Source organism: Hemitrygon akajei, chromosome 28 (assembly GCF_048418815.1).
Source record: "Hemitrygon akajei chromosome 28, sHemAka1.3, whole genome shotgun sequence".
NCBI classification, from domain to species: domain Eukaryota; kingdom Metazoa; phylum Chordata; class Chondrichthyes; order Myliobatiformes; family Dasyatidae; genus Hemitrygon; species Hemitrygon akajei.
Window position 1 is genome coordinate 10,260,670 of NC_133151.1, and position 24,663 is coordinate 10,285,332.

Consider the following 24,663-nt stretch of genomic DNA (forward strand, 5'->3'; position numbering starts at 1 on the left):
ACTTCACGGTCCTAGAATAGCTCCTGTAAATGTCAATTGGTGCAGACTGAAGGTGATTTTGTGGCCCTGCTCCAGCCCGGTTTGGGAGAAAAAAAAGGGTTTTGAGACCTTCAAAAGCTGCACTTTCAGTTGAATGTGACTGTTTCCCCGGAGAGCTCTCTGCACTTCGAAGTATGTGACGTGTTCATTTGAACGGGGCGACAGTAGTTCAACATCCTGTCCGAAGGACAGCAGCTCCAGCAACGCTGAGCTTGGTTACGTGTTCATTAGGCTGTGGAGGTTTGACGGGAGGGGGAGGGCGTTGGGGGTCGAAATTGGGAAGGCCTGATAGAGTGAGCTAGAACGGTTTCACCTAAGACTAGGATGTGGGTTTACCATAACCGTCAAAAGAGCCAGAGTTGCTGTTGTTGTTCGTCCTTCGGAGTCGAAGACGACCACAACTTCTGTCAGGTGGAGGGTTTGTGACTGTGGGTCCGGAGGTGACTGGGCCCTGAAAGCTCGCCCACATGTGGGACACATGAGGGTAGGTGCTGCAGTGGAAGTGGAGGTAGCTCGAGCCTTGCGCGCGGCGCGTTTCCTCTGAGCCTCTGCAGTGCGTCTGATTTCTGCTGCATACGCTCCTTTAGTGGTCCTGCTCCACCAGGTTGGGCGGTCCAGAGCAAGCGACTCCCTGCTACTGGGATTGATGTTGAGGTCTTTGAGGGACACTTTGAGGCAGTCTTTGAAATGTTTCTTCTGCCCTCCAACTGAGCGCTTGCCCTGGCTCAGCTCTCCATACAGCAGCTGTTTTGGTAGTCGACCGTCAGACATCCTGACGACATGGCCAGCCCATCTGGCTTGGGCTTTCTGTAGGAGGGTATAGACGCTGTGGGTGCTAGCCCGCTCCAGGACCTCCGTGTCTGGGACTTTGTCCTGCCATCGTACGTGGAGAAGTCTGCGGAGGCAGCTGAAGTGGAGGTGGTTGAGCTACGAGGGCAGACACAAGGGATTCTGCAGATGCTAAAAATCCAAAGCAACACACACAAAACGCTGGAGGAACTCAGCAGGTTAGACACCATCTATGGGGAAGGGTAAACAGTTGACATTTCGGGCGGAGGCCTTTTTTCAGGGTTGAGAAGGAAGGAGGAAGAAGCCAGAATAAGAAGTTGTGGGGAGGGGAATAGGCGAGCTGGAAGGTAAGAGGTGAAGCCAGGTGGGTGGGAAAGGTCAAGGGCTGGGGACGAAGAAATCTGAAAGGAGAGGAGAGCTGACAAAGGGAGAAAGAGAAGGAGGAGGGGACCCAGGGGGAAGTAATAGATAGGTGAGAAAAAGTGTAAGGTCAGAGTGGGGAATAGAAGGGAGGGAATTTGTCCACCAGAAGGAGAAAGCAATATTTATACCATCAGGTTGGAGTGCACTCAGACGGGTTCCTTTAGAACAGGGATGAAGAGGGATTTCCTTAGCCCGAGGGTGGTGAATCTGCAGAGTTTATTGCCAGTGAACGGCTGTGGAAGGCAGGTCAGTGGGTGCATTTAAAGGAGATTGCCTCCAAGAGGACCCCAACCTCGTCGTAGGGCTCGGAGGCTTGTGAGCCTCGATGACCCGGAGAGCTGTGTTGGCTGGAGTCAGGGCCTTGTGCTTTGATTCTAGGTAGGGTCAAAGGGTAGAGGCCAGGCTAAGAGATGTCCACCTGTCCTCTAGGTCCGGGGGTTCAGCTCAAGGCTAACAACGCTGACTAGTCAAAAAGAAAGTGTTACGGAAACAGCAACGAAGATGGGGGACCTTCATTGCTGCCCTAGGCGCCGGTGGTGTAATGGGGCAGTACGTAAGTAAGCAAGATAGGCTCTTGATCAATCCCTTTCATAATTTTATATGTTTCTATAAGATCTCTTCTCAGAAGGATGAGAGCGGATCTTATAGAAGCATATAATATTATGATAGGGATAGATAAGACAAGAGGCAGGAAAGTTGTTTCCACTGGTAGGTGAGACTAGAACTAGGGGATATCGCCTCAAGATTCGGGGGAGTAGATTTAGGACGGAGATGAGGAGGAACTGCTTTTCCCAGAGAGTGGTGAATCTGTGGAATTCTCTGCCCAGTGAAGCAGTGGAGGCTGCCTCAGTAAATATATTTAAGACAAGGTTGGATAGATTTTTGCAGAGTAGGGGAATTAAGGGTTCTGGGGAAAAGGCAGGTAGGTGGAGCTGAGTGTGTGGCCAGATCAGCCATGATCTTACTGAATGGCGGAGCAGGCTCGACGGGCAAGATGGCCGACTCCTGCTCCTGTTTCTTATGTTCTTATGATCAATAAGGGCATCAACAGTTCTGGGGAGAAGGCAGGAGAGTGGAGTCGAGAAGGATAATAAATCAGCCATGATGGAAAGGTAGAGCACACTCGACGGGCCGAATGACCGGCTTTGCTCCTGTGCTTCATGGGCTTATGGCCTTCAGACAAGTGGGCAGAGGTTTAAAAGAGACGTGAGAGGCAGCACGTTTACGAGTGCCTGGAATGAGCTGGGTTTGTGTGCAGTGCATCATGATCTAGAACGCACGGCCCAGAAGGTCAATGCAAGGCGATCCAATGGTGACTTTCAAAATGGAGTCAGATATACAGTGGCAAGGCAAAGTCTTTGTGAGGCTAGGGGTTGTGGGCGGGTGGGTTTCCAGCATCTGCAGAACGTCTTGTTTTTACGATGTTTGCATCTGTCTTCAATGCATTTGGCAGCTGTGTCCATCAATGGATGAATTATTGAAAGAAATACAGTTCCTAGTTAGAAGCATCGTGTGGGGATCCTGAACACTTTATGGCTGCAATAAAGAAATTTTACAACTGAAGTAACTTCGCGTATCAACAACAGGTGAAACGCCACAAGCAGAAATTCCCAATGGCCAAGTAGTTTCATTCGGATTCCCATCCTCATTTCAACTTTTCAGTCCACAGCCTCCTCTTGTGTCAAGATGAGGCCATCCTCCAAGTGGGGGAGCAACACCTCATACTCCAGCTGGGTAGACCCGGATCCCCTCCTCCTTCCCTCTCTCCTATGGTCCACTCTCCTCTCCTATCAGATTTCTTCCTCTCCAGCCCTTGAACTTCCCCACCCACCTCGCCTCACCTACCACCTTCCAGCTAGCCTCCCTCCTCTCCCCCCCCCCCCCCCACCTTTTTATTCTGGCATCTTCCCCTCCTTCCTTCTCAGTCCTGAAGAAGGGTCTCAGCCCAAAACATCGACAGTTGATTCATTTCCGTAGATGCTGCTGGACCTGCTGAGTTCTTCCAGCACTTTGAGCCCGTTGCTTCAGATCTGTCTGTAGGTTGCTTATAGGTTCCTTTTTGCCATGGAGTGACTGCAGAGCGATTCCTTGCACAGCTCCGAGCTGTCCTTTCTGGACAGTTTGGTCAGCTAACTGGCTGCTTCTCCATCTGGTCTGGGAGCAGCCGAGCATCGGACTGCAAGCTCCTACTAGGGACTGTGAGAACGGCCGAGAGGATCACAGGGGTCTCCCTACCATCCATCGGGGACATTTATCAGGAGCGCTGCGTACTCAGGGCCCTTAGTATTATCCAGGATCCCACCCGTCCATCCAGCATCCTCTCTGACTTTCTACCATCAGGCAGGAGACTCCGATGCATAAAGACAGGAACGGTCAGGATGGGAAACAGTTTCTTCCCCCAGGCTGACAGGATTCTGAACTCCCTGACGCATCGCATTCGAAGTGTCACTGGTTAATCTGATCTGTACCCTATACAATATAATTTAAGCACTTTAACTTTGTTTATTTATGTGTAATTCATTTGTAGATTTAATTCTTACTCTCCTAGGTCATTGTGTGTTATGTGTACTACTGTATTTTATACCCTGATCGGCAGAAACATCTCGGTTGGCGGTGTGCATGAATATAGTTCAATTACCATAAACCTGACTTGCTGTATCTGGTTAAGGGACAGAACCTTGGGGGGTGGGGGGTACTGAAAAGGGATATGAGTAGCACTGGGTGCTCGATAGTTGTTAGAATCAGAATCAGGTTAATATCACCGGCATGTGTCGTGAAATCTGTTAACTTTGCGGCAGCAGTACAATACAATACACGATAATAGAGAAAATGAACTGTGAATTACAGTTACTATGTATATTAAATAGTTAAGTAAGTAGTGCAAAAACAGAAATTAAAATAAGAAATAAAAATATAGTGAGGTAGTGTTCATGGGTTCAATGTCCGTTCAGAAATTGGACGGCAGAGGGGAAGAAGCTGTTCTTGAATCACTGAGTGTGTGCCTTCAGGCTCCTGTACCTCCTCCCTGATGGCAGAGGGGAAGAAGCTGTTCCTGAATCGTTGAGTGTGTGTCTTCAGGCTCCTGTACCTCCTCCCTGATGGCAGAGGGGAAGAAGCTGTTCTTGAATCACTGAGTGTGTGTCCTCAGGCTGCTGTACCTCCTACCTGATGGCAGAGGGGAAGAAGCTGTTCCTGAATCGTTGAGTGTGTGTCTTCAGGCTCCTGTACCTCCTCCCTGATGGCAGAGGGGAAGAAGCTGTTCCTGAATCGTTGAGTGTGTGTCTTCAGGCTCCTGTACCTCCTCCCTGATGGCAGAGGGGAAGAAGCTGTTCCTGAATCGCTGAGTGTGTGCCTTCAGGCTCCTGTACCTCCTCCCTGATGGCAGAGGGGAAGAAGCTGTTCTTGAATCACTGAGTGTGTGCCCTCAGGCTCCTGTACCTCCTCCCTGATGAGAACAAGACATGACATGGATGATGGGGTTCCTTAATGATGGACGCTGCCTTTCTAGGGCACCGGTCCTTTAAGATGTCCTGGGTACGACGGAGACTGGTGCCCGTGATGGAGCTGACGTGAGTTTACAACTCTCTGAAGCTTATTCAAATCCTGTGCTATACCTTTCCCCCCACCTCCATTACCAGAATACTCTCCACAGTACATCTGTAGAAATTTGCAAGTGTCTTTGGTGAGATACAAAATCTCCTCAAAGTTGTAATGAAGTATAGTCGCTGTCGTGCCTTCTTTGTGTCTGCATCGATATGTTGGGACCAGGTTAGATCCTCAGAGATATTGACACCCAGGAACTTGAAACTGCAGACTCTCTCCACTTCCAATCCCTCTCTGAGGACTGGTGTGGGTTAGAAACATAGAAACGTAGAAAACCTACAGCACAATACAGGCCCTTTGGCCCACAATGCTGTGCCGAACATGTACTTACTTTAGCAATTACCTAGGGTTACCCAAAACCCTACATTTTTCTGACCTCCATGTACCTATCCAGAAGTCTCTTAAAAGACCCTATCATATCCGCCTCCACCACCATTGCCGGCAGCCCATTCCACGCACTCACCACTCTCTGTGTAAAAAACTTACCCCTGACATCTCCTCTGTACCTACTTCCAAGCACCTTAAAACCGTGCCCTCTCGTGTTAGCCATTTCAGCCCTGGGAAAAAGCCTCTGACTATCCACATGATCAATGCCTCTCATATCTTATACACCTCTATCAGGTCACCTCTCATCCTCCGTCGCTCCAAGGAGAAAAGGCCGAGTTCATTCAACCTATTCTGATAAGACATGCTCTCCAATCCAGGCAACATCCTTGCAAATCTCCTCTGCACCCTTTCTATGGTTTCCACATCCTTCCTGTAGTGAGGCGACCAGAACTGAGCACAGTACTCCAAGTGGGGTCTGACCAGGGTCCTATATAGCTGCAACATTACCTCTCAGCTCTTCGAAGGTTGTGCTGTAGGTTTTGTGTGTTCTATGTTCTAACAAGTTAGGAGCTATGAAGAATTTGCTGGTAGCGACAATCATCTTGAATGTTACAATGAAAAGGATTAACTGGAAGAGAGAGAGAGAGAGAGGTAGTTTGTGTGTGTGTTGTTACGTACCCCGTAACTGGGTCACTTACCAGCAAAGATAGAGAGGTCCGTTGAAGTCTGATGGTACTGTTTTTAAAAGTCTTTATTTATAAAGGGGCACAAAAATAAGATTAGTACAAACATTCAGATAATACACGTCGTCAATACTCAATCTAAAAGCGCGGGTATAGTAATAATCATCAATAAGAAATAGCTCTATCGTTTGTCTAGGGGATAATATATTGTCCGATGGAAATATAAAAGTCACTCAGTTCCTGCAGGCTTCAGACTTTGGGGACCGCTGGGTTTTCACTTGTTGGAGAGAGAGAGATTTGTGAGAAAAGAAACTTGCCCGGGTCTTTTGATGAGGCCAATCCGTTGAGTCGGGGGAGTTGGTTCCCCGTTGTTAGTTCAAGAAATTCGTTTCTGTGGTACCCGCCACCAGTTCCCAGGAAAGGGAACCGAACGCACGTGGCTTCCTTCAAATGGCTTCCCGCTATTACTGGATCGCTAGCGTTTCTTCTGGTGCGTCTGAGGGGCCGTCTCTACAGCCCCTCTTTTATCTTGACTCGCAGGGTAGTAGATGTCAATCAGGTTGGGGGTGATGCAATCTCTCTCTCAACCGGCCCACTTTGCCCGAGGGCTTGCACGTAGCCTAGTCCCCAATCCACAAATGTGTCTCCAAGAGACAATGGCCAATGTCGCGTTATTTTGCATCGCCGGGGAACGAGGCATCCGGCACGTCTCTCTCCCATTTCCTGGGTCCACTGACCCAACCCACTAGTGCTCTTGCGATTCTCACAAAGGAGGGGGCTGCGGGCATAACAGTGTGTACTAAACAGTAGTGCAAAAAAAGTGCAAAAATAGTGAGGTATTGTAGTGGGGTGGAGATACGTCTCTATCAGGGGAGGTGTGAGGTGCTCCTTCCCTCCGCTAGCCTGCAGGTCACCCTTGGGCAAGGTGTAGCCCCTGCTTAGCCCCCCCCCGATCAGGGTCACGTGAAGCCGTAGGAGCAGGTGGTGGACGGTCATATGAGCAGCCGGTGCAGATCACAAGTCCTGGTTATGTGACCACTGACTCTGGGCAGACAATCTCTGAAGAGTCTTGATGATGGCCGGGGGTCACCCAGTAAAGACACTGCCCAGAAGGCAATGTCAAACCTCTATTTGGGAAAAATTGCTGAGAACAATCATGGTTGCGAGACCACGATCAACTACATCATACGACACGGCACATCACGATGATGATGACTGTAGTGTTTGTGGGTTCATTGTCCATTCAGAGATCTGATGGCGGAGGAGAAGAATCTGATACTGGAATATTGAATGTGTACGTTCAGGCTCCTGTAGCTCCTCACTAATGGTAGAGTGAGCGATTTGAAGTTCCTTGGTGTCAGTATCTCTGGGCCCAACATATTGATGCTGCTACAAAGAAGGCACAACAGTAGCTATATTTCATTCAAAGTTTGAGGAGGCGTGGTATGTCTCCCAAAACACTCAGAAATTTCTACAGATCTACCGTGGAGGGTGTTCTGACTGGCTGCCTCACCGTCTGGTATGGGGAGCGTGGGGGGTACTACACAGGATCGAAATAACCCGCAGAGAGCTGAAAACTCAGTCAGCTCCATCATGGGCACTAGCCTCTGTTGTATCCAGGACATCTTCAAGGAACGGTGCTTCAGAAAGGCGGCGCCAATCATTAAGGACCCCCATCACCCAAGACATGCCCTCTTCTCACTGTTACCATCAGGGAGGAGGTACAGGAGCCTGAAGACACACACTCAGCGATTCAGGAACAGCTTCTTCCCCTCTGCCATCAGGGAGGAGGTACAGGAGCCTGAAGACACACACTCAACGATTCAGGAACAGCTTCTTCCCCTCTGCCATCAGGGAGGAGGTACAGGAGCCTGAAGGCACACACTCAACGATTCAGGAACAGCTTCTTCCCCTCTGCCATCAGAGAGGGGGTACAGGAGCCTGAAGACACACACTCAACGATTCAGGAACAGCTTCTTCCCCTCTGCCATCAGGGAGGAGGTACAGGAGCCTGAAGGCACACACTCAACGATTCAGGAACAGCTTCTTCCCCTCTGCCATCAGGGAGGAGGTACAGGAGCCTGAAGACACACACTCAGCGATTCAGGAACAGCTTCTTCCCCTCCGCCGTCCGATTTCTGAATGGACACTGAACCCATGAACCCTACCCCACGACTTTTATTTTTTTGGACTACTTATTTAATTTAACTATTCTACATATATATTTACTGTAATTCATAATTTTTTTCTCGACTATCTTGTATTTGCTTCGTACTGCTGCCGCAAAGTCAACAAATCTCATGACGTATATTGGTGATATTAAACCTGATTTGGATTCTGAATGGGAGAGGTCATATTCAGGGTGGCGGTGATGGGTTAATAAGCCCTTAATGGCCCGGGACAATGCAATACCACTCTCTACAGCTTCTTCCGGCTCTTTCAAAGTTGCAAGAATTCAACGTGCATTCGAGTTGCCCGTACCAGACCATGATGCAACCCGTCTGGATACTTTCAGCATTGCATCTGTAGGATTTTGTGAGAGGGCTCCGTGACAGGCAGGATCTCTGGGAGAGCATAGTCACTGGCGTTCTTTCCTAATGATTGCATGTTGGCACATGTCCCTCTGAATGATCTTAAACAACGTCTCCTGTTCTGACATGATCGTCACGCCTTCACTAAAAGAGCACTCAAAGCTGTGCTGACTGGCTTGTTTAAAAGTTCTAACCGTGGCATATTAGTCCCCTAAAGGAGGGGGAAGCTTGCAGAATTAGCAGCGATGATAAGAGGCACTGTTAGAGCGTGGATAAATACTGCTAATTTTATACGCTGCAGCCTCCAAGTCCAGTTCTGTTGAAACATATGTATTTTATCAGGATTATTCGAACTCCTACAAGCACGGAACGCGTAATGAATGTTTGTTTATATTAGAGCCCCACATTAAGTACATATTTACACACAGTAATCTCCGCAGTTTAATTCCCTTCTCTAAACGGAGGCTCGAGTATCTATATACTCCTTCGTTTTCTGGCCTTTCAGTAATTAAACCCGGGGCACATGCCAAGGAGCTGGGAGTTGTTTCCCACCAGCCATCCAGCTGACCTGGCATCTCATGACTGTATTCAATCCACGCACTAATTAATGATTTGCAAGGATTAATTACCTGCGGGAAAGGGATTTCCAGATTCAGCCCCCGTGGGCCACATGGAACCGGTCCACTCTGATTTAGGACTTACTCTCGGTGGCCACTTCGTTAGGGACGTCCCGTATGTAACAGGGAACAAGGTCAACAGAGAAATACTGAAGGTAGTAGACACAGAAGTGCTTTATTCAACAAAAAGGAGGCACTCTTGGAGGAAGGGGCCTCCCGGCCCAATATTACATGACATTTTTATCAAAGGCAGGTGCAGGACAATTCTATAGTTACAATGGATCTACAATGCTTCCTTTGAATTACATGTAGTTTTCAATCACCTTCCTCTTTTTACCCACACTCCAGACACCCACAGTGTATGTTAAACAGCATTGTCTGGTTTGCAATCAACTCTATTCAGGGCTGCATTTTAAATTCAATCTACGATCCACGTTCATGCCTGAAGATTGGTTGCTGGTGAAATTAATATCTGTTTAATACCCTAACTCCAGAGTGCGCTCTTGACACCTCCTCTGCCCGTATATGGCCGGTCATGGTCATCTCCTGCTGCAGCCCGTCCCCTTCAAGGTTTGGCGTGCTGTGTGTTCAGAGATGCTCTTTTGCACACCGCCGTTGTGTTGTGGTTCCTCGTCACTCTTTGTGGGACGTCGGGCGACATTTTTTGCCATTTCCGTAGCAGTTGGCTGTCGTTTACAGGGCCGAGTCGCTAACTCAATGTTCAACCCAGCGCGCGAGGAGCCGACCGGATTCGAACCCGGGACCCTGCGCCCCGAAGTCCGGTGCTGATGCCCGGACACCACCGGCCAGCTACACCACCGTTGTAATGTGTGGTTATTTGAGTTACAGTCACCCTCCTGTCAACTTGAACCAGTCTGGCCTCTCTCGTTAACAGGGTGTTTTTGCCTACAGAACTGCCGCTTACTGGATGTCTTTTGTTTCTTGTACCATTCTCCATAAACTCTAGACTAGTGGTTCCCAACCTTTCCTGTGTCATGGACCCCTATCATTCACCAAAGGGTCCATGGGCTCCAGGTTGGAAACCCCTGTTGTGTGTGAAAATCCCAGGGGATCAGCAGTTTCTGAGATACTCAAACCACCCCATCTGGCACCAACAATCATTCTGCGGTCAAAGTCACTTAGATCCCCCTTCTTCCCCATTCTGATGTTTGGTCCAAACAACAACTGAACCTCCTGACCATGCCTGCATGCTTTAATGCGCTGAGTTCCTGCCACATGACTGGCTGATTAGATATTTGCGTTAACGAGCAGGTATAGAGGTGTATCTAATAACGTGGCCACTGATTGTAGAAGATGGAACACTACAGCACTGGCCAGGCCATTTTGCCCACATGATTGAAGCCAATTTGTGTTAAATGTCCTCCTGTGTATCATGCCCACCCCTCCATTCCCTTCTTGTGCCTTGTTAGTGCTTCTCCAGAAGTAGGTGCCACATTTTGAATATCGGACAGGGAGAAATTTCTTCACTCAAGAATACGAGCCTTTATAATTATTCAGTCAAAGAGGGTGAGGGGATGAGGTACTCGGATAGAGTTTTGGAAGAAAGGGATCAGATGATGTGGAAAATGAACGTGGAGTCAACTGAGGTTATCAGCTATGGTCTTATTGAACGCTGGAAGGGAGTCGAGCCCATTCTATTCACTGTAAAGCCAGAGTATGAGGAACGTTTGGTGGCTTTGGGCCTGTTCTCGCTGGACTTTAGTGGAGTGAGGAGGATCTCATTAAAACCTACCGAATATTGAAAGGCCCAGAGAGAGTGGATGTGGAGAGGATGTTTCCTATTGCGGAGGAGTCTCAGATTAGAGGGCACAGCCTCAGAATAGAAGAATGACCCTTTAAATAGAGATGAGGGAGCATTTCTTTATCCAGAGGGTGGTGAATCTGTGGAATTCACTGCTAGAGATGGCTGTGGAGGCCGTCATTGGGTATATTTAAAACGGAGGTCGATGGATTCTTGATTGTAAGGGTGTCAAAAGTTAGGAGGAGAATGGGGTTGAGAGGGAAAATAAATCAGCCATGATGGAATGGCGGTGCAGACTCGCTGGACCAAATGGCCTAAATCCGCTCCTATGTCGTATGGTCTTAAAATAGAAAGAAATACAGTTATACAGCCCCTTTCACACTCCAAATACTGGAATGTCTTCTTTCCAAGCAGACATTTATAGTTCAGCCCACAGCCTTTGGTCTTGGTATCTTTAATCTCGGTCGTTTAATTTACTTTGTGGAGAGACAGTTTTTAGTCTCAAATAAATACATTGGCACAGAATGGGTATTTAACTGCACATGTGGAAATTGATAAGGCCTACCTGAAGATGTGGTTTATACTTGGAATAATGTACACAAAATAATCAAACCCTGGCTGGAGTTCAGTGCTCTAATCTTTCTGCCATCTTCTCGGTTCCAACTTTTAAACTGTTATGCAGAGCCAAGTTATAAACCACAAGTGAACAAACACCTTTCCAAGAATATACAGTGGAATTGATTTTGCAATAGTGTAAGCAATCTCCTTTAGCTTCAGCAGCAGGGCTGGAAATTCCTATAAATGGTATTAGAAATACCGACTATCCTTGTGTTAGGGGACAATACGGATAGTGTACATTCAGTATACCTCCAGTACCTAATAAAGTGACCACTGAGTGTGCCTTCATGGTTCCCTATTGCTGGAAGGTCCGACGTGTTACGTTTTTCCGAGATGTTCTTCTGCACGCCACTGTTGTAACGTTGAGGTTATTTGAGTCACTGTCGCCTTCCTGACAGCTTGAACCAGTCTGGCTGTTCACCTCTGACCTCTCTGTTTTGTTTTTTCTTTGCACCGTTATCCAAAAACTTTGCAGACTGTTACGCATGAAAACCCCACGAGATTTCAGACCAGACCTCAGAACGAGGAAGAAATGTGACCTCGGACAGACTTTGACCGTGGAAAGATTGTTGGTGTCAGATGCGGCGGTTTGACTATGTCAGATGCTGGGATTTTCCCGCACAACAGCCTCCATAGAGTTTACAGAGAATGGTGCAAGAATCAAAAAAAAATCTGGTCAGCGGCAGTTCTGTGGGCGAAAACGCCCCATTAATGGGAGAGGTCAGAGGAGAACGGCCGGACCGGTTCAAGCTGACAGGAAGGCGACAGTAACTCAAATAACCACCCGTTACAACGGCGGTGCGCAGAAAAGCATCTCTGAACACACAACACGTCAGACCTTGGAAGTGGACGGGCTGCAACAGGAGAAGACCAGACCGTGTCCCACTCCTGTGTCTAATAAAGTGGCTGGGCCCAGGAAGTGTATTTGTTATCGAAGTATGTATACTATATACAACCTTGAGATTCATCGCTTCACAGGCAGCATCAAAGAAACCCAATAGAACCCATTAAAAAACATCCTGGAATTTAACGCAGCTTGCCCACCCCACTGTAGACTGGTCATCCTCTTCGTTCTCCCCCCGGGGGGCCAACAATCAGTTTTACTGACATGGACTGAGAGGTTAGTGTTGCCGCACCTTTCAACCAGGCGTCCTGCCTCGCTCTGGTCAGCTGACTTACCGCCTCCTTGCGATTGGTCCAGCAACAGCGGTGCCGTCAGCGAATCTGGACGGGCGTTGGAGCTGCGCTCTAGAGAGTAGGGGGCAGGGGGCGCCGAGCACCGCAGAGTCCTGAGCTGCCCTCGTGCCAATGGTCATCGAACGGGGAAATGCTGTCGCCAGCTCTTCATGGGTAATGAAGCCCTTGAGACATTGGGGCAGAATTAGGCCATTTGGCCCATCGAATCTGCTCCCCCATTACATCATGGCTGATTTATTATCTCTCCCTGAACCCCGTTCTCCAGCCTGCTTCCCATAACACTTGATGTCCTTGCTAATCAAGAGCTTATCAACCTCAGCTTTAAAATACCCAATTACTTGGCCCCTACTCCGCAACCATCTGTGGCAATTAATCCCACAGATTCACCACCTACTGGCTAAAGAAATTCCTCTGCATCTCTGTTAGAAACATAGAAAACCTACAGCACAATACAGAACATGTCCTTACCTTAGAAATTACTAGGCTTACCTACAGCCCTCTATTTTACAAAGCTCCATGTACCTATCCAAAAATCTCTTAAAAAACCCTATCATATCCGCCTCCACCACCGTTGCCTGCAGCCCATTCCACGCACTCACCACTCTCTGAGTAAAAAACTTACCCCTGACATCTCCCCTGTACCTACTCCCCAGCACCTTAAACCTGTGTCCTCTAGTGGCAACCATTTCAGCCCTGGGAAAAATACCTCTGTTCTAAAGGGACGTCCTTGTATTCTGAGGCTGTAGGTTCCCCCACTATAGGAAACATCCTCTCCACGTCCACTCTATCTGTGTCCTCTGGTCCTAGACTCCCCCACTATAGGAAACATCCTCTCCACGTCCACTCTATCTGTGTCCTCTGGTCCTAGACTCCCCCACCATAGGAAACATCCTCTCCACGTCCACTCTATCTGTGTCCTCTGGTCCTAGACTCCCCCACTATAGGAAACGTCCTCTCCACATCCACTCTATCTGTGTCCTCTGGTCCTAGACTCCCCCACTATAGGAAACATCCTCTCCACATCCACTCTATCTGTGTCCTCTGGTCCTAGACTCCCCCACTATAGGAAACATCCTCTCCACGTCCACTCTATCTGTGCCCTCTGGTCCTAGACTCCCCCACTATAGGAAACATCCTCTCCACATCCACTCTATCTGGCCCTTTCAGTATTTGATGGGTTTCAATGAGATCTCCGCTCAGTCTTCTGATCTTCTGAACTCCCGGCGAGCACAGGCCCAGAGCCATCAAATGCTCGCCGTACGTTAACCCTGTTGTTCCCGAGGTCGTGCTCGTAAACCTCCTCTGGGCCCTCTCCAATGCCAGCGCACCCTTTCTGAGATAAGAGGCCCAAAATGGAAACGATAGGTTAATTTCTGTGTTCGTATGCAAAGGTAATTTAAAAAAATATCAGCCAAGAGATGAGTTTTCTCCCCATTTGTTAGGCCGTAGCAAGCTGTCCTTGGCAGCGATTATGAAAGGGATGCTTGGGCCATGACAGCATTTACCAGAATAATATCAGCACTTCCAGCTTGTTTATTTCACTGCAAGCGTAACTTGTTGAAGGAGAGCCTCGGAAATATTTTTCTAAGTGCATGAGATTGGAACTATCCATAGAAGGCAGAGGCGTTTAGAAAGGGCAGAATGAATGGCCTGACTTCAATCCCTATAGAATCAGATTTAATATAATTGACATAGTGTACATCATTAAATTTATTTTTTTTGGCAGCAATGCATTATAACTAAAGCAAACTATAAATTACAGTAAGTTCATGTTCAAGTTTAATTGTCATTTAACCATACACATCTATACAGCGAAACGAAACAGCGTTTTGCCAGGTTCCAAGATACAAAATACTATACATAAAGTCATACATGGCGTATAAAGTTAGGATCCAGCACGTACAGTTACAAAATCATGTCAGCACAAATCCCCGAGTGGCACAGCCTGAAGACTGATGGTGCATGGGATGTTGTTCTGAAGCCATGTCTCTGCAAGAAGAAGTACGGAGCAGTTCCTCATCTCACGCTGGGTCAGCCGCAGACGGAGGCAATCCACCCTGTCTTCCAAGGAGCGAACACTGGAGAGCAGCGCCGATGGGAGAGCCGGCCTGCAGGGGCCAGTCCCCAAACCAGCACCGATTCCATCACGCCCACTGTCCCTCTGTTCTCTGCCATAACGGCTCCTCCCTTGGGTGGCTGTAACAGGTGGTGTGAGGACCCAGTCCATGCCAGCCAAGGCCAGGCAGTTCTCTGACTGCCAGTCTTCACAATGAAGTATAACAAACATGTATGTAAAAATTAAATTAAACGAATAGGTCAAATGGAGAGCAAAAATGTTGAGGTAGTGTTCATTAGTTCAATGTCCACTCAGAAATCTGATGGTAGAGGGGAAGAAGCTGTCCCTGAAACATTGAGTGTGTGTCTTCAGGCTCCTGTACCTCCTCCCTGACAGGAGCAATGAGAAGACGACATGCCCTGGGTAAGGGAGTCCTTAATGATGGATGCTATCTTTATTGAGGCATTGTCTTCTGAAGATGTTCTCGATGGTATGGAAGCTACTGACCATGATGGAGCTGGCTGAGTTTGCAACCTTCTGCAGCTTTTTCCAATCTTGTGCAGTGCCCCCCCACCCCACCTCCCCAAACTAGATGGTGAAGCAACCAGTTAAAATCCTCTCCATGGTATATCTGTAGAAATTTGCTAAGGTTTTTGGTGACAGACCAAATCTTCTCAAGCTCTTAATGGATTATGAGTTGCTTCATAATTGGGCCCCGGATAGATCTTCAGAGATGTCGATGCCCAGGAGCCTGAAACTGCCCATGCTCTCCACTGCCGATCCCTCGATGAGGACTGTTGTGCGTTCCTCTTCCTGAAGTCCATATGGACTTCCTCACCAGAGGAAACTCTTAGTAGGTTTGGCAGCCCGAGACCCAAGTTCCTAAGCCCTGAAGCCTTCTTTGAACCTCCAAGGATCAAGGATCCGGGACCAACTTTGTCTGCCATGAACATTTACATGTATTAGGAACGTTTTGTAAAGTTTCTACTTCCAGTGAGAACCTCCATAAAAAGAGGTGTTCTCCTGCCTGTCCAGTTAAGCAGCTGTTTCTCTTTAGAACAAAAAACAGAGAAAGGTCCAAGCCCTTTGGCTGACGATGTTGTACCACCTTTTTACCACGCGCGAAAATCAACCTAACCCTTCCCTCCCACATAGCCCTCCATTTTCCTGTCATCCATGTGCCCATCCAAGAGTTTCTTAAATGCCCTAATGTATCTGCCTCTACCTGGTCTGCCACCACCCTTGGCAGGCCATCCATGTACCCACCACTCTCTGTATAAACTTCAGGCTCGTAATGTAGCGCAGTTCCTCGGAGAATAAGTTCAAAGTTCAAAGTAAATTTATTATCAAAGTGTCTGTATGTCACCCTATGTCAACCTGAGATTTGTTTTAGAGTCATAGTTGTAGAAAAGTGTGGCAAAGAAACAGGCCCTTCGACCCATCTAGTCTGTGCCAAACCATTGACCAGCACTGGGACCATATCCCTCCAATCCATGTACCTATCCAAACATCTCTTAAATGTTGAAATCAACCTCTCATGCATCACCTGTGCTGGCAGCTCATTCCACACTCTCATAACTCTCTGAGTGAAGAAGTTTCCCTTCATGTTCCCCTTAAACTTTTCACCTTTCACCCTTTACCCATGACCTCTGGTTGGAGTCCCTCCCAACCTCACTGGAAAAAAAGCCTGTTTGCATTTACCATATCTAAACCCCTCATAATTTTGTATACTGCTATCAAATCTCTTCTCAGTCTTCTATGTTCCAAGGAATAAATTCCTAACCTATTCAATCTTTCCTTATAACTTGGGTCCTCCAGTCCCAGCGACATCCTTGTAAATTTTCTCTGTACTCTTTCAACCTTATTTACATCTTTCCTGTGGGTAGGTGACCAAAACCGCACACAATACTCCAAATTAGGGCTCACCAATGTCTTATACAATGCCAACATAACATTCTTGCAGGCATTCACAGTAGATACAAAGAAGTACAATAGAATCAATGAGAGAGACAAAGGCAGACAAATGGCCACACGAAAAGAAAGCAAGAAAAGAGGACAAGACAAATACAAGAAAAAAACAAATAATAATACACGCAGTCCCCGGGTTACGTACGAGTTCCGTTCCTGAGTCCGTCTTTAAGTCAGATTTGTATGTAAGTTTGAACAAGTACATCTGGTATTATGTAGCGTCAGTTAGTCAAACATTTGTCTTAGTATATAGTATATATTTTACCTTTCTATGCATATAAAACACTTAAGAAACGTATGTATTCCAAAAATTAAACCACTGCGTTGCTTAATAATAATTGTAGCTTTCATCGGGGCAGGGCCTTCCACATGCTCCATTATTCTTACTTTATCCTTTAAAATTGTTCCGATCATTGACCGACTGTAGCCTAACGCTTCTCCAATGACCGATGACGTTTCACCTCTTTCCATATGCTTTATTATTTCCACTTTATTTTCAAACGTGATCGCTTCCTGTCAACGGAACAGAAACACTGCGGGTGGTGGGTCCTGAGCGCCGCCAGCTCCCGAGGTCCGCTGGGTCCTAAGGACCACCGCACTGAATTCCCCGGGTCCTAAAGTCCACCGCATTACGACAGGTTAAATGGGACAAGTGGGGGCTGTGCTGGGTTTGGGTATTTGATCCTCCACAATATTCCACGTGGGAATTTAAACTGGAGGTGGCAGTGTTTTTTATATGAGATTGAGTTGCGAGCTCGACATCAACCCGGCACGGATGGGAGAGCGCACTCAGGAGCGGTCTGTCACTGGATCGCACTCTGGAACTTCCGTTCTCCAGCCTGGCGCTGATCTCACTGCGCCACCAGCCGACCGGAACGGGGGGGGGTGGTCAGGGTGAATCTTGCTAAGAAAAATTTAAGCCAAATACAAAGTTACACACTCAACACAGTGTCAACGGCAATGACTTAAAATGGCGGACGGCGTCATGATCCGACTTAAAATGGCAGATGACGTTCTCCTTCTTCATTTCGTAACTACAAGTTGTTTGTAAGTCGAACGTTTGTAACTCGGGGACTACCTGTAATAACAAATAAGTAAATAAATACTATAAATAACACTGAGATCTAACCTAGTCCCTTCCTATCGATGCAGTTATAAAGAAGGCAAGGCAGCGATTATACATCATTAGGAGTTTGAAGAGATTTTGTATGTCAATAAATACACTCAAAAACTTCTATAGATGTACCGTGGAGAGCATTCTGACAGGCTGCATCACCGTCTGGTATGGAGGAGGGGCTACTGCACAGGGCCAAAAGATGCTGCGGAAGGTTGTAAATTTAGTCGACTCCATCTTGGGTACTAGCCTACAAAATAACCAGGACATCTTCAACGAGCAGTGCCTCAGAAAGGCAGCGTCCATCATTAATGACCCCCCAGCACCCAGGACATGCCCTTTTATAGACAATAGACAGTAGGTGCAGGAGTAGGCCATTCGGCCCTTCTAGCAAGCACCGCCATTCATTGTGATCATGGCTGATCATATGCAATCAGTACCCCATTCCTGCCCTCTCCCTATATCTATAAGAGCTCTATCTAACTCTCTCTTGAATGTATCCAGAGACTTGGCCTCCACTGCCTTCTGAGGCAGAGCATTCCATAGATCCACCACTCTCTGGGTGAAAAAGTTTTTCCGCATCTCTGTTCTAAATGGCCTACCCCTTATTCTTAAACTGTGGCCTATAGTTCTGGACTCACCCATCAGCGGGAACATGCTTCCTGCCTCCAGTGTGTCCAATCCCTTAATAATCTTACATGCTTCAATCAGATCCCCTCTCATCCTTCTAAATTCCAGTGTATACAAGCCCAGTCGCTCCAATCTTTCAACATATGACAGTCCCGCCATTCCGGGAATTAACCTTGTGTACCTGCGCTGCACTCCCTCAATAGCAAGAATGTCCTTCCTCAAATTTGGAGACCAAAACTGCACACAATACTCCAGGTGTGGTCTCACCAGGGCCCTGTACAGCTGCAGAAGGACCTCTTTACTCCTGTACTCAATTCCTCTTGTTATAAAAGCCAGCATGCCATTAGCTTTCTTCACTGCCTCACTGTTTTTTCTCACTGTTACCATCAGGAAGGAGGTACAGGAGCCTGAAGGCACACACTCAGCGATTCAGGAACAGCTTCTTCCCCTCTGCCATCAGGGAGGAGGTACAGAAGCCTGAAGGCACACACTCAGCGATTCAGGAACAGCTTCTTCCCCTCTGCCATCAGGGAGGAGGTACAGGAGCCTGAAGACACACACTCAGCGATTCAGGAACAGCTCCTTCCCCTCTGCCATCAGGGAGGAGGTACAGGAGCCTGAAGACACACACTCAACGATTCAGGAACAGCTTCTTCCCCTCTGCCATCAGGGAGGAGGTACAGGAGTCTGAAGACACACACTCAACGATTCAGGAACAGCTTCTTCCCCTCTGCCATCAGGGAGGAGGTACAGGAGCCTGAAGACACACACTCAGCGATTCAGGAACAGCTTCTTCCCCTCTGCCATCCGATTCCTAAATGAACATTGAACCCTTGAACACTACCTCACTTTTTTTTAATACACAGTATTTCTCTTTTTTGTACAATTTGTACATAGACTGTAATTTATTTATTTATTATTATTCTATATTATGTATTGCATTTAACTGCTGCTGCTGTTAACAAATTTCACGACACATGCCGACAATAATAAAACCTGATTCTGATTCTGAACCCGATTGTCGTTGCAAGGAGGCCTGGTTGGTGGAGGTCTTTGTTGGTCTCTGATGAACGCTTAGGGGCAAGTGATCGAATTCACCATGAAATTTGAGAAGGAGAAGCTAAAGCCAGATGTATCAGAATCACAGCCAAGTAAAGGCAATTGCACAGGCACGAGAGAGGAGTTGCTCAGATTTGACTGGAAAGATGTAAAGAAGGTTGAAAGAGGACAGAGAAAATTTACAAGGATGTTGCTGGGTCTGGAGGAAAGATTGAACAGGTTAGGACTGTATTCAAAGGAGATTTGATAGAGGTATACAGGATTAGTCTGGTCTTATATCTTTTGATCTTGTGACGGACGCTGCTTTCTTGTGGCAGTGTTGATGCGTTCAGTGGTGGGGAGGGCTTTTCGCGTGATGAACTGGGCTGTATCCACCCCTTTTTTGTTGGCTTTTCTGTCCTGAAGGAACTTCTGGTACCTTTCCTCAGGGAAGCTGCAGAACTGATTGAACTGAAGCCCTTAATCTCCACGTCAAAGAGACAGGGATCAGCAACGTGGGACTTAATGGGATATGGGATATGAAGACTATGAGATATGGGAGCAGAATTAGGCCATCTGGCCCGTCGACTTCGCTCTGCCATTTCATCATGACTGATTCAACTTTCCTCTCAGCTCCAATCTCCTGCCTTCTCCCCGTATCCCTCCGTGCCCTGACCACTCAAGAATCCATCAACCTCTACCTGAAATATACATGAAGACTTGGCCTCCACAGCTGCCTGTGGTAAAGAATTCCACAGATTCACCACTCCCTGGCTAAAGAAACTCTTCCTCATCTCCATTCTAAAAGGACACCTTTCTGTTCTGGGGCTGTGTCCTCTGGTCCTAGACTCTCCCACCATAGGAAACCCCCTCTCCACATCCTCTCAATCAAGGCCTTTCACCATTCAATAGGTTTTAATGAGGTCACCCCTCATGCTTTTGAATTCTAGCGAATAGCGGGCCAGAGCCATCAAATGCTCTTCGTATGACAAGCCGTTCAATACCGGAATCATTTTTGTGAACCCTTTCCAGTTCCAGCACTTCCTTTCTAAGATAAGGAGCCCAAAACTACTCACAATACTCCAAGTGAGGCCTCACAAGTGCTTTACAAAGGCTCAACATTACATCCTTAGTTTGATTTTGAAATGTAGGAGGAGTGGGCCCTCAGAAAGGCAGTGTCCATCATTAAGAACCCCATCACCCAGGACATGCTCTCTTTTCGCTGTTAGCCAGGGAGGAGGTACGGAAGCCTGAAGGCACACACTCAACGTTCCAGGAACAGCTTCTTCCCCTCTGCCATCAGGGAGGAGGTACAGGAGCCTGAAGACACACACTCAGCGATTCAGGAACAGCTTCTTCCCCTCTGCCATCAGGGAGGAGGTACAGGAGCCTGAAGGCACACACTCAACGATTCAGGAACAGCTTCTTCCCCTCTGCCATCAGGGAGGAGGTACAGGAGCCTGAAGACACACACTCAACGATTCAGGAACAGCTTCTTCCCCTCTGCCATCAGGGAGGAGGTACAGGAGCCTGAAGGCAGACACTCAACGATTCAGGAACAGCTTCTTCCCCTCTGCCATCAGGGAGGAGATACAGGAGCCTGAAGACACACACTCAACGATTCAGGAACAGCTTCTTCCCCTCTGCCATCAGGGAGGAGGTACGGAAGCCTGAAGACACACACTCAAAGTTCCAGGAACAGCTTCTTCCCCTCTGCCATCAGGGAGGAGGTACAGGAGCCTGAAGACACACACTCAGCGATTCAGGAACAGCTTCTTCCCCTCTGCCATCAGGGAGGAGGTACAGGAGCCTGAAGACACACACTCAGCGATTCAGGAACAGCTTCTTCCCCTCTGCCATCAGGGAGGAGGTACAGGAGCCTGAAGACACACACTCAGCGATTCAGGAACAGCTTCTTCCCCTCTGCCATCAGGGAGGATGTACAGGAGCCTGAAGGCACACACTCAACGATTCAGGGACAGCTTCTTCCCCTCTGCCATCAGGGAGGAGGTACAGGAGCCTGAAGGCACACACTCAGCGATTCAGGAACAGCTTCTTCCCCTCCGCCATCAGGGAGGAGGTACAGGAGCCTGAAGGCACACACTCAATGATTCAGGGACAGCTTCTTCCCCTCTGCCATCAGGGAGGAGGTACAGGAGCCTGAAGACACACACTCAGCGATTCAGGAACAGCTTCTTCCCCTCTGCCATCAGGGAGGAGGTACAGGAGCCTGAAGACACACACTCAGCGATTCAGGAACAGCTTCTTCCCCTCTGCCATCAGGGAGGAGGTACAGGAGCCTGAAGGCACACACTCAACGATTCAGGGACAGCTTCTTCCCCTCTGCCATCAGGGAGGAGGTACAGGAGCCTGAAGGCACACACTCAGCGATTCAGGAACAGCTTCTTCCCCTCTGCCATCCAATTTCTAAATGGACGTTGAACCCATGAACGGGACCTCAGTTTTTTTATTATTTCTGACTTTTTTACGGCAACCGGGGGTCTGCCGAAGCCAGCACTGGCGCTCTCGTCAGCAGCTGCTTCAGCAGTTGAAAGGCCTCCTCACATTTCTCATCCAGAAGGTTCTGAAGGGCTAAGATAATCTTTACCATCCACCCCTTTCTTCCCCAAGGAGAGTAACCGCACAGAAGCTGATTCAAAGGGTGACTCACTTTCAGAGTAGTCCTTCACGAACCTCCGATAGTACCCACAGAATTCAAGGAATGAGCGCAAAGCGTCACAGTCTGGGGCCTTGGTCAAGTGGTGATATTTAATATACATTCATATACTTACTGTAATTCACTTCTTTTCTATATTTATCATGTATTGCATTGTACTGCTGCCACGAAGTTAACAAATTTCACAACACACACCAGTGATTCTGGTTCTGCAACCAGAACAGCTGGAGGAAGCCCGAGTGGTCACAGGGAGGACGTGCAAGCTTCTTACAGACTGCGGCAGAAATTGGATCCGGGACGTCCCGCTGTAAGAGCATTGCACTAACCGCTAGGCCACCGTGCCACCTGCAGCGGAGCGCAGATCTGAAGTGTGCGGCAAAATGTGTCGCTTGCATCAACATCCAGCATGGTGCAAAATCAGAAATAATAACCGGGGGTGGGTGGGTACAGACTCCTTATAGACAGTGGTGGGAATTGAACCCCCAATTGGTGATCGTTCTTCTTTCTTTTCAATCTTTTTTTTTGGATTTAAAATAATAAGGATAAATACAAATCAGAGATGAGGTTATCTCAACTACATATTTCAATAATAGTACAAACAAAGAAAGGAATATACATTGTCAAAATCATATGTAGTATTAAGTTGATCTAAAGAAAAAAAAGGACCACATCTCTTCTTAACAGTTCATAGAAAAAAGAGACTCAAAATTTCTGTTATTGAGAGAAAAAACCCAATAAACTAACCTAAAACAAAAAAAAAGGGGACTGGGCAGTCCATTTTGAGGATACAGTTAAAAAAAAAGGAAAGATCCTTCTGGTCAAATCTGAAACTTCGCGGAGAAGAAGAAAAATTGGTGATCGTTAGCGTTAACCGTGCCACCCCCTTGGCCTTGTCAGCCTTTTTTAACGGGGGCGAGTTTCAAACGTTCAGCGCCGTTTGGGTGTGAAACTGTGCGGACTGGAATTGCTGCTCAAACCCTTAACCTGAAGGTCAAGTTGTATTTTTCGGGACGGTTTCTGCCTCCCGTCGGATGTGCCTCTGAGGCCGCTGCCAGATTTGATCGTTTTCGGCAGCTAATCCGACAGCAGGATTATCTCTAAAGCATTTGTGGTCACGCCCTTCTGAATGGCTTCAAGCCCAAATCTAGTCCTTCAAGCTTGCAAAAGAAGTTCAGAGTTCCAAGTGAATTTATTGTCAAAGTACGTGTATGTCACCATATGCGACCCTAAGGTTCAGTTTCTTGTGGGCATAAACAGTAAAGAGGAAAGAACACAACGGAATAAATGAAAAACTGCACACAGAGACAGAGAAACAACCAATGTGCAGAAGATGGCAAATTATGCATTTACGAAACCGCCCCACAGATAATAATAATAAATTTGGAACATAAACAGGGATTGCATTGTACCGATAGTAACATCTACAACTGGTATCATCCCAAAGTCACTACACAATAGTGTTAAACAACGAGCCCTACACAGCAATATTTATGTAAATCTGCAGAAAGCCGCATTGCTAACCAACACTAGAGTAGTTTGAGCGGAAAAAACAATAATATTGAGAACGTGAGTTGTAGAGTCCTTGAAAGTGAGTCTATAAGCTGCAGAATCAGTTCAGTGTTGAGGTGAGTGAAGTTATCAACACTGGTTCAGGATCCTGATGGTTGAGGGGCAATAACTGTTCCTGATCCTGGTGGCGTGGGACTTGAGGCTCCTGTTCCTCCTTCCCGATGGCAGGAGCAAGAAGAGGGTACGGCCTGGATAGTGGGAGTCTTTGACAATGGACGCTGCTTTCTTGTGGCAACGCTCCTTGTAGATGTGCTCAATGGTGGGGAGGGCTTCCCCTGTGATGGACTGGGCTGTACCAATCACTTTTTTGTAGGCTTTTCTGTTCTTGGGCAATGTTTATTTTCCATATCGAGCCCTAATGCAACCAGTCACTTCACTGAAGAAGTTTGTCAAAAGTTTTAGAAGGCTTGCTAAAACTGAGAAAACTTTTTAGAAGATAGGGGCGCTGTTGAGCCTTCTTTGCAGTGGCGCTTACGTGCAGGTCCTGGTGAGATCCGCTGGAACGAAATGAAAGAAAATCTAGTCCTTCAAGTTTATGAGGGAAATTTAAAAAGCTTGCTATAAATCAAACTTTTTGCCTTGCAGGAAGCTTGAAGAGGTTCACAGTAACTTCATGGACCACAAGGACCAAGTTATCAGAGAGATTTATAACGAGTCCAAGGAGAGAGCAAGGTAACCTTTCACCTATTATGAGCAAGTATCCTGGAGTCCCGGTAAATGTGACAGGACTGATTCCATGGGAGGCAGCGATTAGGGGGAAGCTCCTCTGGACAGGGTTGGGAAGGGCTGTTAGATGTCTCTATTGGGAAGGGTTTTTGGGGAGTCTCTATTGGGAAAGGATCTTGGGAGAGTATTGAGTAGGGCTGTTGGAGGTCTCTGTTGGGAAGGGCTGTAGGCAGAGTTCCTGTTGGGAAGGGTTCTTGGGAAAGGTTTTTGATGAATCTCTATTGTGAAGGGTTTTTGATGAATCTCTATTGTGAAGGGTTTTTGAGGAGTCTCTATTGTGAAGGGTTTTTGAGGAG

General features: G+C 47.5%; 1 protein-coding gene across 1 annotated transcript in view; it reads left to right on the forward strand.

Annotated features, from left to right (window-relative positions):
- dnajc4 (DnaJ (Hsp40) homolog, subfamily C, member 4) overlaps positions 1-24,663 on the forward strand; it is a 227,446-nt gene that overhangs the window by 161,979 nt on the left and 40,804 nt on the right. Inside the window, exon 4 of the mRNA XM_073031176.1 lies at positions 24,227-24,313. Within this exon, the coding sequence (XP_072887277.1) occupies positions 24,227-24,313 (87 nt within the window). The remainder of the gene's footprint in view (positions 1-24,226; positions 24,314-24,663) is intronic.